Source organism: Saimiri boliviensis, chromosome 20 (assembly GCF_048565385.1).
Source record: "Saimiri boliviensis isolate mSaiBol1 chromosome 20, mSaiBol1.pri, whole genome shotgun sequence".
Taxonomy (NCBI): domain Eukaryota; kingdom Metazoa; phylum Chordata; class Mammalia; order Primates; family Cebidae; genus Saimiri; species Saimiri boliviensis.
This window is the reverse complement of record NC_133468.1, coordinates 4,825,414-4,840,956: the sequence shown is the minus strand read 5'-3', so window position 1 is coordinate 4,840,956 and position 15,543 is coordinate 4,825,414. Positions and strand designations below refer to the sequence as shown.

Here is a 15,543-nt window from a genome sequence, read left to right as displayed (position 1 = left end):
CACTTTACTATTACTGGTTTCTTACAAACGAACAGCCAAATGGAAGAGACACACAGGACACAGGATGGGAGAAGGGGTGCAGAGCTTCCACATCTCTTTAGATACGCCACCCTCCCAGCACCTTGAGGAAGTCATTAGCCCAGATGCTCTCTGAACCTCGTTGTTTAGGGTTTTTAGGGAGATCTCATTATGTAGCCATGACTATTAAATCATTGATCACTGGTGATTAGCTCAATCTCCAGTCCTTCTCCCCTCCCTCAAGGAGTGGGGCTGAAAAGTTCTAACTCTATAACCATGCTGTGGGACCAGTGACCACCTGAAAGCTACCTAGAAGCCCCCAGCTATACCTGTTGTTAGCATACAAAAGACTCTTATCACTCTAGAGCAGGCGTCCCCAAACTTTTTACACAGGGGGCCAGTCCACTGTCCCTCAGACCGTTGGAGGGCCGAAACATACTGTGCTCCTCTCACTGACCACCAATGAAAGAGGTGCCCCTTCCTGAAGTGCGGCAGGGGGCCAGATAAATGGCCTCAAGGGGCCGCATGCGGCCTGCAGGCCATAGTTTGGGTACGCCTGCTCTAGAGTATCTAAGGGTTTAAGAAGCTGCAGACAGGCCGGACGCGGTGGCTCACGCCTGTAATCCCAGCACTTTGGGAGGCTGAAGCGGGTGGATCACGAGGTCAAGAGATCGAGACCATCCTGGTCAACATGGTGAAACCCTGTCTCTACTAAAAACACAAAAAATTAGCTGGGCATGGTGGTGCATGCCTGTAATCCCAGCTACTCAGGAGGCTGAGGCAGGAGAATTGCCTGAACCCAGGAGGCGGAGGTTGCGGTGAGCCGAGATTGCACCATTGCACTCCAGCCTGGGTAACAAGAGTGAAACTCGTCTCAAAAAAAAAAAAAAAAAAAAAAAAGAAGCTGCAGACTAGAAACCAGGGGCAGAAACCAAATACATATTTCTTGTTATGCCGTGGTAGAAATCAATTAAGTATGAAACAACAACAGTAAAGAATATTAAGACAGGCCAGGCATGGTGGCTCATGCCTGTAATACCAGCACTTTGGGAGGCTGAGGCGGGTGGATCACTTGAGGAATTCAAGACCAGCCTGACCAACATGATGAAATCCCATCTCTACTAAAATTCAAAACTTAGCTGGGCATGGTAGTACATGCCTGTAATCCCAGCTACTTGGGAGGCTGAGCAAGGAGAAACGCTTGAACCAGGAAGGTGGAGGCTGGAGGCTGCAGTGAGCTGAGATCACACCATTGCACTCCAACCTGGGCAGCAAGAGTGAAACTCCCTCTCTCTTTTTTTTTTTTTTTTTTTTTTTTGAGCCGGAGTTTCGCTCTTGTTACCCAGGCTGGAGTGCAATGGTGCGATCTTGGCTCACCGCAACCTCCGCCTCCTGGGTTCAGGCAATTCTCCTGCCTCAGCCTCCCGAACTGGGATTACAGGCACGCGTCACCATGCCCAGCTAATCTTTGTATTTTTAGTAGAGACGGGGTTTCACCATGTTGACCAGGATGGTCTGGATCTCTTGACCTCGTGATCCGCCCACCTCGGCCTCCCAAAGTGCTGGGATTACAGGCGTGAGCCACCGCACCCGGCCGAAACTCCCTCTCAAAAAAAAAAAAAAGGAATATGATTGACTCAACCATCTACATTGGAAGCCCAAAGGGGAAAAAGGGTTTGGGGTGAAAACAAGAGGCTACAATCCTAGCAGTACCAGACGGTCTCTTGGTGTGTGGCGCTTCTCAAATGAAAACCAACCATACCGGGCCACGTGTGGTGGCTCACACTTGTAATCACAATACTTTGGGAGGCTGAAGCGGGCCAGACTGCTTGAGCTCTGGAATTTAAGAACAGCCCGGGAAACATGGTGAAACCCTGTCTCCACCAAAAATACAAAAATTAGCTGGCATGGTGGTATGCACCTATAATCCCAACTACACGGGGGGCTGAGGTAGGAAAACTGGTTGAACCTGGGAGGTGGAGGTTGCAGTGAGTTGAGATCTCACCACTGTATTCCAGCCTGGGTGACGAAGCCAGACCCTGTCTCAGAAAAAAAAAAAAAAAAAAAAAGAAAGAAAAGAAAAGAAAAAGAAAACTGACCATATGTGGCACTGACTTGGGAGGCAGGGGTGTGGGTGCTATCAAAGTAGACGCTGGCAGCTATAAAGCTGGTGATCCCTGTTAGCTATGGCAAAGTGTTGGGTACAACTGTCACTTGCCTAAGCTTGGCAAACAGCACAGGCCAGCAGTGCCAGCAATACCTGGAAAGAGCTGCAGGAGCCAGGAGAGTGCGTGTTGGCTGTTCCGCTGTCTGAAAAAGGTGTTATGAGGAAGGGCCATGCACAGGTGGGAGTCAGCTGGCTGGCACAGAGAGATGAACAGGAATAAAGAGGCCAACAGTAGGGACCTCACGGAACCAGAAACGTTAACTGGTTCTGGGCCCTAAATAGATAAGACTAAGAACAGCAATGAAGGTGCTATAAACAGCTGTGCAGTGAAGACCGTATCAAAGGTGCTTCTCTCACACCTACATCTGTTGTTTCAGATGACCGCTCATTCACATGACAGAGGGAGAGGGAGACGGAAAGACATAGACACACAGCAAAGAAGCAAAGCAATAAGGCAGGAGCAAGAACAGTCGAGTTCAGGGAGGAACGCTGGTCACTGACACACAGACCGAGGAGAAGTCAACTGAACAGAGGCTGCGACTGAGGCAACTGCCTTATGAAAGGCATCGAGTCTGGCCTGAAAAACACCTGTGACTGATCCCTGCTACAACAGCCAGGCTGGCCAAGAGATCCCAGCAAGAAGCTGGCTGAAGAAGCTGGTTGTAAAAGCTGCACAGCCCCCAAGAGGGTATGCTCTGAGCCCTCTTCAGATGTGGCCATAGATGATGGGGGACCTCTTGGGGCATGTGGGGTCAGCTGATCAAAAAGTTCTTCCAAAGGCAGAACCAGGGTGGCCAGGCATGCTAAAAAACAGAGCCCACCATGAGGTGCAGCAGCCTTCGTGGTTCCTGCCCCAGGGGCTGGCGAATGCTGTGTCCCGCTTTTCCACATGGGCACTTCCACTATGTAAGTCTTGTTTCTGCTCCACTGTTTCATGCTGTGGGTAACGGGCTAACGGGAGAAAGATGCTAGCCTTCTGGGCCACAGGTCCCGTGGGCTGCTGGAGAGGGCTACACATCAGCCAGGGACTGCAGATTTCAGGAGGATGCAGGGTCCAGCTGGGATGTCACAGCAGCTTCCATGGGCCGACTGTGGTAGAAACAATGATCTGTCTACCAACATCTCTCTTTCCTTCCCCTGGCTTGTAGCTCAGGAAAAAAGAGCTTCCAGGTCCCCCTCGGAGATAAGCGTCGCACTGGTGACCAACCCCTTCCCATGAAACTGACCGGAAACAATGTGTGCAACTCCTGTCTCACTGACTGAGAGGAAGTCCTGGCTCTGGACTTTTGTTTTGTTTTGTTTTTTGTTTTTTGAGACGGAGTTTCGCTCTTGTTACCCAGGCTGGAGTGCAATGGCGCGATCTCGGCTCACCGCAACCTCCGCCTCCTGGGTTCAGGCAATTCTCCTGCCTCAGCCTCCTGAGTCGCTGGGATTACAGGCACACGCCACCATGCCCAGCTAATGTTTTGTATTTTTAGTAGAGACAGGGTTTCACCATGTTGACCAGGATGGTCTCGATCTCTTAACTTGGTGATCCACCTGCCTCAGCCTCCCAAAGTGCTGGGATTACAGGCTTGAGCCACCGCGCCCGGCCCCCAGCTCTGGAATTTCGTTTTTCCCTTACCTTCCAATGGCAAGAATGGTGACTAGAGTGGCCCGGACGGTTAGGGCCCTGAATGACTGCGGGGAACAAAAGTGCTAGTCTGAAATGCCCATCCTGCAACCATTACATAACAGAAATACAAATTCCCATATACATGGGAATGTGTGTGTGTGTGTATTTTTTTTTCATTGCCTTCAAGCATGGAAATTTGGTCAACAGACAGAGATTTTAGGGTCTGCTAAGTTCTTACAGCAGTTTAGTTTTCCCTAACAAACACATATTTATATTATGCCTGTTTACTAATTAATACCAGAAGAAAACATAAAAAAATTAAAATAGATGATTTGTCAGGAAGGTGAAACTATTTTCTTTCTTCCCTTAAAATTAAAAAAAACTGTTTTATCACTGGGGAAGAGATGCATATTCTTCCTTTCTTCTTTTGTTTTACTTCAATTTTTACTGTTGCTATTATAATCTTGATTAATACATATTTTTTTGAGACAGAGTTTTGCTCTTGTTGCCTACGCTGGAGTGCAATGGCGCGATCTTGGCTCACGGCAACCTCTGCCTCCTGGGTTCAAGCAATTTTCTGCTTCAGCCTCCCGAGTAGCTGGGATTACAGGCATGCGCCACCATGCCTGGCTAATTTTTTATTTTTAATAGAAACGGGGTTTCTCCATGTTGGTCAGGCTGGTCTCGAACTCCTGACCTCAGGCAATCCGTCCACCTTGGCCTCCCAAAGTGCTGGGATACAGGCATGAGCCACTGTGCCCAGCCAATTAAGTTTTAAAATGACAGGAAAAAGTAAGTTTATTATTGCTGTCTCATACTATCTGTGACATAGACGTTATAGGAAGAGTAAAGCTGTATCCATGGAAAATGAAATGGGACTGTTTTGGCAAGAAAATAGGAACCAGAAATGTTAAATAAAAGTTTCTTTTTTTTTTTTTTTTTTTGAGATGGAGTCTTGCTCTTTCACCAGGCTGGAGTGCAGTGGCACAATCTCAGCTCATTGCAACCACCTCCTCCCAGATTCAAGTGATTCCCCGGCCTCAGCCTCCTGAGTAGTTGGGACTACAGGCGCATGCCACCACACCCAGCTAATTTTTTTTTGTATTTTAGTAGAGACGGGGTTTTACCATGGCCAGGATGGTCTCGATATCCTGATCTTATGATCTGCCCGCCTCAGCATCCAAAAGTGCTGGGATTACAGGTGTGAGCGCCCGGCCCAAATAAAAGTTTTGAAAAGGATGCAGAATGGTGCCCTTCTGGGTAGCTTCTGGGCAACAAAAGCTTTCTAATTTTTTTTTTTTTTTTTTTTTTTTTTTTGAGACAGAGTTTCGCTCTTGTTACCCAGGCTGGAGTGCAATGGCGCGATCTCGGCTCACCGCAACCTCTGCCTCCTGGGTTCAGGCAATTCTCCTGCCTCAGCCTCCTGAGTAGCTGGGATTACAGGCACACGCCACCATGCCCAGCTAATTTTTTGTATTTTTTTTTTAGTAGAGACGGGGTTTCACCATGTTGACCAGGATGGTCTCGATCTCTTGACCTCGTGATCCACCCGCCTCAGCCTCCCAAAGTGCTGGGATTACAGGCTTGAGCCACCGCGCCCGGCAGCTTTCTAATTTTTACGTGGCATTTTTCAACTCTGGCATGACTGATTCTGTCTGTCAGGTTCCTCTGGACCACCCTGAAATGACACGGAGAGGCAACTAGTTACCTGTGTAAGATTAACTTAATGGTAAAGTTCGAAAAGACAATACTAAGTTACATCTTTAATTCACTCCTCCATGCTTGGTATAAACAATGAATCACTGAAATAGAAGGAAACAGACAGTGGAGAGACAGTGAAGATGGAAGGACAAAGTTTGGGTTTGGGTTAAAAAGACCTCTCCTTGTGAGCTATGTCACCAGGGCATGTAATTTAGTCACTTGGTTCTGTCTTGTCATTTACATTTCACCCCATTTCTCAGAGACTCCTGTGATGATAAAAATCAGTAACACATAACAGGACCTAGGAACAGGTCTGACACATACAAAGGGCTCAATGTGTCTACTCGATCATTCTAAAAGAATGACACAAGACGGGCAAGCAGCAGAAACCAGGCTGTGCTATGGACACAAAGCCAACTCCCACCTGAGCTTTGTGAAACATCTGTAAATTAATCGCTTTCACTTCTTCCAGCTGCTGGCGGAGGGCAACTAGCGTGTCCTGCTTCTCGTGGGTGTCCTTTTCCAGTAACTTCATTGCAATTTCCATTTCAGTTTTCATTCCAATTTGTAACTCCAGTTCTTTTTCCAGTTCCTTAAAAGGATATTTACAAGGAAAATGTTATTAAAATAGATCACACAAATGTATTTAATTGAGGTTGAATCTCAGGCAATGCTTAAAATACAAACTGAAGGTCTGGCCATGGACTGTGGCTCACACCTGTAATTCCAGCACTTTGGGAGGCCAAGGTGGGTGGGTCACCTGAGGCCAGGAGTTCGAGACCAGCCTGTCCAACATGGTGAAACCCTATTTTTACTAAAAACACAAAAAATAAGCTGGGTGCGGTGGTGGGTGCCTGTAATCCTAGTTACTAGGGAGGCTGAGAGCGGACAATCGTTTGAACCCAGGAGGCAGAGGTTGCAGTGAGCCAAGATTGTGCCACTGCACTTCAACCTGGGTAACAGAGCAAGACTTCATCTCAAAAAAAAAAACACACAACTAAAAACAAAATACAAACTGAAGGCTGGGCAAGGTGGCTCATGCCTGTAATCTCAACACTTTGGGAGGCCCAGGCAGGGTGGACCACTTGAGGCCAGGATTTTTTTTTTTTTTTTTTTTTTTTTGAGACGGAGTTTTGCTCGTTACCCAGGCTGGAGTGCAATGGCGCGATCTCGGCTCACCGCAACCTCCGCCTCCTGGGTTCAGGCAATTCTCCTGCCTCAGCCTCCTGAGTAGCTGGGATTATAGGCACGCACCACCATGCCCAGCTAACTTTTTGTATTTTTAGTAGAGACGGGGTTTCACCATGTTGACCAGGATGGTCTCGATCTCTTGACCTCGTGATCCACCCGCCTCAGCCTCCCAAAGTGCTGGGATTACAGGCTTGAGCCACTGTGCCCGGCCCTCGAGGCCAGGATTTTGAGAGCAGCCTGGCCAACAAAGCAAAACCCCGTCTCTACTAAAAATACAAAAATCAGCCAGTGTGGTGGTATGCGCCTGTAATCTCATTTACTCAGGAGGCTGAGGCACGAGAAATGCTTGAATCCGGGAGGCAGAGGTTGCAGTGAGCTGACATCACACCACCACTGCACTCCAGCTTGGGTGATAGGGTGAGACTGTCTTAAAGAAAAAAAAACGAAACAAAACAAACAAACTGAAGGTGAGAATAGGTGAGGGAGACTGAAAAGACTCTGTCTGGAGCAGGACTGGATGGAGTTTCCCCTTTTCCTTACTGTCCGGTTAAAGCTGGCTCCATATCAAGTCACAAAAAGCTGGTGAGTGGCTGGATGAGCCCAGGTTCTGGCAACCGTGTTTTCCACACCCACAGATCAGAACGCATGGTCTCAAAGAATATCTGTCTTGTTTGAGCGCTGGAGGGGATCTGACAGTGCAGCGTTAGAGTTTCTGGAATGGCTTGCTAGCTTACAGCAACAGAAGTGCAACCATTTAGAAATGGTTCTGTCCTGACCCAGGACGTGTTTCCCTGTGTCCATGCAAAGAATCAAAGAAAGCAGGCACAAGAACTGTGTTTAGAAAGAACTTCTGTCATTGATGCACAGGTTGAGTGGAAATAGATAGCCCAGAGGCTATGACTGAGAAGCGTATTGTGTGAGAAACCATGAATCTGGTCTCACAGCAATCCCTGAACAAAATTTATAAAACAGGAAAAAATGTAAGTGACAATCCACAACTGAGTCGTAAATGTAGGCTTTTTTTTTTTTTTAAATAAACAGCTTCTGACTTTCTGGGAGCATCAGCAGGGTTAAGCATGTCTGTGAAAAGTGCAGACAGAATTAACTTAGAGGGCTACTGGGAAACTCTTTCTAAAGACACTGAGTAGTCCTGCACACTCACCAACCGGACTTTCTTCTCCTCTTTCAGCTGCTTCCACACATCGCTATACATTTCATCCAGACCTTGCCGGGTTTGCTTGTAAGTCTCCAGCTCAACTTTGGTATCCTGTTTTGTTATCTATATCAAACAAGGACACCAAGAGGAACTGTTTGCTTATGGAAAGCAAGCTAATTACAAAGTATTTAAAAATATACCACAATTTTTAAAAAGTAAGGTAATTTTTATTTTTTAAGCATGATAGAAAAAGGTTAAAATTTTAGATATCGGAACTTGAAGATAAAGAATGACAGTAAGTCAACAGATATTTGAAAAGTAAGTTCACAGGCTGGGTACAGTGGCTCACACCTGTAATCCCAGCACTTTGGGAAGCCCAGGCCGGTGGATCACTTGAGGCCAGGGGCTTGAGATCAGCCTGAGCAACATGGCAAAACTCTGTCTCTACTAAAAATACAAAAATCAGCTGGGTATGGTGGCATGCGCCTGTTATTCCAGCTACTCGGGAGGCCAAGGCAGGAAAATCACTTGAACCGGGAGGTGGAGGGTGCAGTGAGCAAGAGATCATGCATGCCACAGCATTCCAGCCTGGGTGACAGAGCAAGACTCTGTTTCAAAAACAAAAAAAAAAAAGTAGGGTTCATAAAGCAATTTAAATTTAATTTGCTTTAAAACAGAACAAGGCTCCATTCATGGGAAAAGCTCTCATTCAACCCATCATCCAGTACTTATGAACATGTTTTTAGCACTGAGTGAATTTAAAAGTGAATGAGATATGGTCTCTATCCTCAAGTTATCGGGTGACAGAGATGCAAGCCAACAATTCTACAAAACAGCAAATTGACTCTATCATGGAAGGACACCAAGAGCCATGGGAATACGGGAGGAGGGCCCAGGCCCACCCATGGCCCCTGGGATGGCATCACAGAGGACATGGCATGTGAGTGGATGCTGAAGAACGAGCAGGAACTTTGGCATGCAAAGACCCATAGGCCAGGCAGGGAGTCCCCATCCAAGTGATCCAGGTGGTCTCAGAGTGATGTGGGCAGGGATGGCAGTGAGAGGCACTTTCCGACATCAAGCAAGGTACCTTTGCCTTCTGAAGACTGGGTCGTTATTAAGCTATGAGCTTGAGACTGACAATAGGTGTGTCTGAATAAGGAACTTGCTGTCCCACTGTAAGGTCAATTTCTCACCTCTACACTCTTTTCACTTCTTTCTCGAATTAATTCATTTTGTTCTCTTAACTGCTGCTGTTCTTCTTGAAGTGAACAAATCCGGTCTGTTGCAGCTGAAAGCTGATTAAGGAAAATTTTAACAGTTCTTAACATCAAAATTAATCTTACTGTTCAAATTAAAAACTAACATTAATTTGGTATCTTCACAGTTGACAATGTTTGTTCACAGGTTTGATACTTTATTTTCTTGTTTCCAACAGGTAATAATACCTGGTTCCAAATTCCATAGATATGAAAATGTATATAGTACAATCTCTCCTCCACCCTTGCCCCTAGCCATCTCTGCCCTCTCCAAACTTTCTCCCTCTTTACAAAAATGATAGCATACTGCTTAATGTAGACAAAGATTTATAGACATGAAAAATTAGAAACAGCCTGAATATTCACTATTAGAGAAATAGTTAAATCATAGTGGAAGCACAAAACAGAACTATGTAGTCAATAAAATGTTTACAAAAGCTTTTAATGACTTAAGAACATACTTAAGATATAATAATAGGGAAAAAGGTTATAAGGTATGTTCTCACCTGTATAAAAAAAAAATCAACTACATTAAAAATGGTTAGGAAAAGACAGAGTGGCTGGACACAGTGGCTCACACCTGTAATCCCAGCACTTTGGGAGGCTGAGGTGGTCAGATTGCTTGAGCCCAGGAGTTCGAGACCAGCCTGGGCAACATGGTGAAACTCCGTCTCTACAAAAAATACAAAATCAGCCAGGCGTGATGTCTCATGCCTGTAATTCCAGCTGCTTAGGAGGCTGTGGTGGGAGGATGGCTTGAGCCCAGGAGGCAGAGGTTGCAATGAGCCAAAATTGTGCCACTGCACTCCAGCCTGAGTGACAAAGCCAGATCTTGTCTCAAAAAAAAAAAAAAAAAAAGGAAAGATGGAGACAATGTATTTCAAATAGTAAAATGATAAGAATAATTGTCACTTAGTAAAGGGATCATGGGCTTTTTTTCCTGACTCTTCATTCTTTCCATTTTTTCTAGATAATAATCAGTGAAAGTATATTTAAATCCCTAGAGGGAGAATTACAGAATTTTCAGGGAGGAATAAAAAACAAATCATTGCAGATATGCCTGAGAGGACCTCTTCTTCCCCTGGAAGGACTTCTCATGGCTGAAGGAAAAGCATAAGGAAGCAGGACACTGTCAGGGACCCGCCTAAGGAGAGCCTGTCTAAAGAGGCAAGGCAGATGAGTAAACACAGCAACCAGCCCCTCCTCATTACACAGCATGTAGAGAGGAAGGTGGAGCTGGGGAGAAAGAAGCAAGATCTCTGTCCTTGGTATTTGGCTGGGCTCTCATTCACTAGTGGAGGGACCCAGAAACACCTAATGCCTCACTTTCTCTGTCAATAGCATCTAAAACTCCTGAGAATTACTATCTACTTAAGACTCAGAACCCAGGCCTGGGGTTTCTACACATAATTGCTGTGCCCAAAATAAGAAACATCAAGGCTTTAAAAAGCGTGTTAGGCCGGGCGCGGTGGCTCAAGCCTGTAATCCCAGCACTTTGGGAGGCCGAGGCGGGTGGATCACGAGGTCGAGAGATCGAGACCAACCATGGTCAACATGGTGAAACCCCGTCTCTACTAAAAATACAAAAAATTAGCTGGGCATGGTGGTGCGTGCCTATAATCCCAGCTACTCAGGAGGCTGAGGCAGGAGAATTGCCTGAACCCAGGAGGCGGAGGTTGCGGTGAGCCGAGATCGCGCCATTGCACTCCAGCCTGGGTAACAAGAGCGAAACTCCGTCTCAAAAAAAAAAAAAAAAAAAAAAAAAAAAAAGCGTGTTAGTTGCTCAAAGGGAAGAAGCAGGCAAAAAACATAAGCTAATTCCCATTCCACTCTCTGGAGATGCAGAGAGCACACCCTGAACAGAGCTATGCTTTTCACTAAGCATATTTCTTTCCTTTTCTTGAGACAGGGTGTCACTCTGTCTCACTGTAGCCTCAAACTCCTAGGCTCAAATGATCCTCCCACCTCAGCCGCCTAAGTAGCTGGGAGTACAGATGTGTGCCACCACAACTAATTTTTAAAATTTTTCAGGCCGGGCGCGGTGGCTCAAGCCTGTAATCCCAGCACTTTGGGAGGCCGAGGCGGGTGGATCACGAGGTCGAGAGATCGAGACCATCCTGGTCAACATAGTGAAACCCCGTCTCTACTAAAAATACAAAAAACTAGCTGGGCGTGGTGGCGCGTGCCTGTAATCCCAGCTACTCAGGAGGCTGAGGCAGGAGAATTGCCTGAGCCCAGGAGGCGGAGGTTGCGGTGAGCCGAGATCGCGCCATTGCACTCTAGCCTAGGTAACAAGAGCGAAACTCCGTCTCAAAAAAAAAAATTTTTTTTTCTAGAGACAAGGTATTACCATGTTGCCCATGCTGGTCTCAAACTTCTGGGCTCAAGTGAGTCTTCTACCTTGGCCTCCCAAAGAGCTGGGATTTACAGGCATGAGCCACCACACCTGGCAGAAACACATTTTCTATTACAACCATTTGTCTTTAAAGAAAACATAACCCAAGCTGGGCGCAGTGACTCATGTCTGTAATCCTAACACTTTGGGAGGCCAAGGTGTGTGGATCACTTTAGCCTAGGAGTTTGAAAACAACCTGGGCAACAAAGTGATATCCCATCTCTACAAAAAGTTAAAAAATTAGCCGGGTGTTGGCGGTGTGTGCCTAGAGTCCCAGCTACTAAGGAGGTTGAGGCAGGAGCATCTCTTGAGCCCAGGAGTCTGAGGTTACAGTAAGCTATGATTGTGCCACTGCATTCCAGCCTGGATGACAGAGTGAGACCCTGTCTCAAAAAGCAAAACAACCCCACATAACTCTGTTTAGTTTCAAAAGCTAAATTGGACGTTCACCAAAGCACGCCACCTGGTCTGAGATATACAGTGAATCTACTTGTTCTAAAATCAAACAACTCTGGAGTGCTCCCACATGTCAAGTGTTATCCTAAGCACATTTAAAGGATATTAATCTTAGTCTTTACAACAGTATTGTAAAGTATGTATTATTACCTAACTTGGAAGTGAGAAAAGTGAGGCTCAACGACTGATCTACCCAACATCTGAGGCTCCAAGGCCCGCCTACCAAGGCGACCGTGAAGCCTCCAATTCTAAGTTCCATGAAGTTTCTCCCATGACACCCCATCTATGATACTGTCTTGAATTTCCTTCTACGCACACAAATCTGAGTGCCTTTCCTGAAAGCCTTTCAGGGCTGGCGCCTCAGGAAGGAGCAGTCGGCATCAAGGGCGCCTTACACGGGGTCTGTCATTATAGAGGTGTGCTCTGAGGCACTCCTTTCTGCTGTAATCTGCCTCCATGCTGTGGAGCTGTTCCTTCTCAAGCCCCTCTCAGAGCCCTCGTCCTTCCAGGTGGGAGGCCTGGGCAGCCAGGGACGGCTACCTATGGAAAGCCTCAGAAAAGCACCCCTCTCCCGCTAACAGGAGACAAGATGCGTCCACCAAGGAGCCTGCCGGGCAGCTAACAGCAAGCTCTCTTCCTCGGCCTCAGCCCTCCTTTGTCATTCTCTCTTCCTAGTAAGGAAACAGAGACAGACCGCGCTGTGGGGGAGGCTGCTTGCACGCTCCTGAGGCCAAAGCAGAAGGGGTGGGCTAGGATACTTATTCCTTATGACAGAGTCTGTGCTTTCTGGACAGCAGGGGGCATATGGCATCACAGGAAGGGCAGAAAAAGAGGGCGACATGGCACTTCCACAACAGAAGCTGGGCTTTCCCAAGGAGCATTTCCTTCTATGGGATGACTCTGAGGTGATAAAATCGAAGTCACTCAGAACGGGCTGGACTCAGCTGCAGTGTCTTATGGAGAGCCTTGGACAGGACAGAACACAGTCTCCTGTCCCACATGGGGCAACTGGCGGCTCACAAGTCCCCCTCCCACCAGCAAGAAGCTCTACTTACACAGATCGACTACCCCATTTCTCTTAACCTTGGGTCATTCTGTTTTGTCTAAAAATTTTAATGAAACGTACAAACCTCTTCTTGAAGCTTTGAATTAGTCTTTTCCAAGCCATCTATCTTGGTTTGAAGATCCCCAACTGTGCAGCTGTAGAAAATAATATTAGGTAAACATAAACTTATAAAAACTGACTGTTTTCTCAACCCGTAAAACAATAAGAGAGATTCCTAGATTTCCTGTATTAAATGGAAAGGCAAAGGAGTCTCCAATTAACTCAGAGAAGATGAGAATTCTTTTTCTTTTTTTTTTGAGATGGAGTTTTGCTCGTTACCCAGGCTGGAGTGCAATGGCGCGATCTCGGCTCACCACAACCTCCGCCTCCTGGGTTCAAGCAATTCTCCTGCCTCAGCCTCCTGAGTAGCTGGGACTACAGGCGTGTGCCACCATGCCCAGCTAATTTTTGTATTTTTAGTAGAGACGGGGTTTCACCACGTTGACCAGGGTGGTCTTGATCTCTTGACCTTGTGATCCACCCGTCTCGGCCTCCCAAAGTGCTGGGATTACAGGCATGAGCCACTGTGCCCGGCCGAGAAGATGAGAATTCTAAATATACATATGTGACATACTTTTCATTAAGTTTTATCCCTAAAATATACTCTTTTGTTTTTGTTTTTGTTTTTTTTTTGAGACGAAGTCTCGCTTTGCTGCCCAGCCTAGAGTGCAGTGGAGTGATCTCAGCTCATTGCAACCTCTGGCTCCCGGGTTCAAGCGATTCTCCAGCCTCAGCCTCCCAAGTAGCTAAGACTACAGGTATGTGCCACTGCACCTGGCTGATTTTTTTGTATTTTTAGTAGAGACGGGGTTTCACCATGTTTGCCAGGGTAGTCTCAAATTCCTGACCTCAGGTGACGCTGCCTGCCTTGGCCTCCCAAAATGCTGAGATTACAGGTGTGAGTCACTGTGCCCGGCCTATTTCTTTTTTAGTAATTTAGAAAGAGACTTTTTTTCTCCCAACACAAAAGGTGATAGAAAGCAAAATGTGCTGGCAGTCATATACCTAAAATAAAATTCATTAACACGGTATTGGTATTTTGCGGTAAAAAGATCCAGGATATTTTAAAATATATACCTTTTATACCTTCCCCATTTAAAAAATATTCTTTAAGTAATATATATTACTTTTTTTCTTTTTTGTTTTTGAAACAGGGTCTTGCTCTGTTGCCCAGACTGGAGTGCAGTGGTGTGATCATGGCTCACTGCAGCCTCGACCTCCCAGGCTCAAGTGATCCTCCCACCTTGCCACCATGTCAAGCTAAAGTTTGTATTTTTTTGTAGAGGTGGGGTTTCACTATGTTGCCCAGGCTAATCTTGAACTCCTGGGCTCAGGGTATCCTCCTCCTGCCTCAGCCTCCCAAACTGCTGACATTATAGGCGTGAGCTTCCACGCCTGGCCTCTGTGTACTTTAAATACATCAACTCATTTAATCTTCCCCACAATTTGATGAGGTAGATCCTATTGTTAGCCTATTTTACAGACAAGGCAGCCACAATTTTACATGAAAGAATTAACTCAAGTTTACACATCTACAAAGGGCTGCTGGCATCTGAACCCAGGGGATTTGGCTCGAGAGCCTGTACTTCTGGGCAACAGGCCATGCTGCCAAAGACCAGACCCCTGGTGTCAGTGAGTGGGGGACAAAGAAATAAACTTGGCAGGGCTAATGAACCAAGCTTTAGGCACCAGGAGCAAATATAAAAACACAAAGACACAAAATGAAAAAGGGAAAAAACAAAGATACAGAGGGAACGAAAAATTTTAAGAGTATACAATTTTAAGAGTCAATTCTGTGCCAACTTGACAACTTAGAAAATACCCCCAAATTTTATATTTTTTCTTAAAAATATAAATGACCAAAGAAAGATATATTCTCAAAAGAAAACCTAAATGAACTAACAACTAAAAAGCTAGTAAGGCATTGCCTCATAAATGCTTTAAGCTTCATTTTTTTTATTTTGAGATGGAGTCTCGCTCTGTTGCCCAAGCTGGAGTCCAGTGGCATGATCTTGGCTCACTGTAACCTCTACTCCCTGGGTTCAAGCGATTCTCCTGCTTCAGCCTCAAGTAGGTGGGACTACATGTGCCCAACACCACGCCCAGCTAATTTTTGTATTTTTAGCAGAGACAGGGTTTTACCATGTTGGTCAGACTGGTCTCAAACTCCTGATCTCAGGTAATCTAACCACCTCCTGTATCACAGGGATAAGGTGTGGGATGACAGGTATGAGCCACTGTGCCCGGCTACGTCACATTTTCAAGGGACAAATAATGCCCATGACCTAGAAACTGTTCCCAGGCATAAGGCAAAGCTTACTAATTCATTTTGCAATGCTACATAAGCCTGATATGATGGCAGGGGAAGAAAACTATAAAATTCCCAGAAAGTCAAGTTACATATTAAAAGGATAATTGAATTATTAAAACTATAATCCTGGCTGAACAAGGTGGCTCATGCCTATAATGCCAGCACTTTG

The 15,543-nt window shown here is 46.0% G+C and overlaps 1 protein-coding gene across 1 annotated transcript in view; it reads right to left on the bottom strand.

Moving 5' to 3' along the window:
* RUFY1 (RUN and FYVE domain containing 1) overlaps positions 1-15,543 on the bottom strand; it is a 68,333-nt gene that overhangs the window by 17,877 nt on the left and 34,913 nt on the right. The window contains exons 8-11 of the mRNA XM_039460523.2: positions 13,089-13,158; positions 9,045-9,146; positions 7,855-7,971; positions 5,926-6,093 (exon numbers count right to left, since the gene is read on the bottom strand). Coding sequence (XP_039316457.1) covers positions 5,926-6,093; positions 7,855-7,971; positions 9,045-9,146; positions 13,089-13,158 — 457 coding nt within the window. The remainder of the gene's footprint in view (positions 1-5,925; positions 6,094-7,854; positions 7,972-9,044; positions 9,147-13,088; positions 13,159-15,543) is intronic.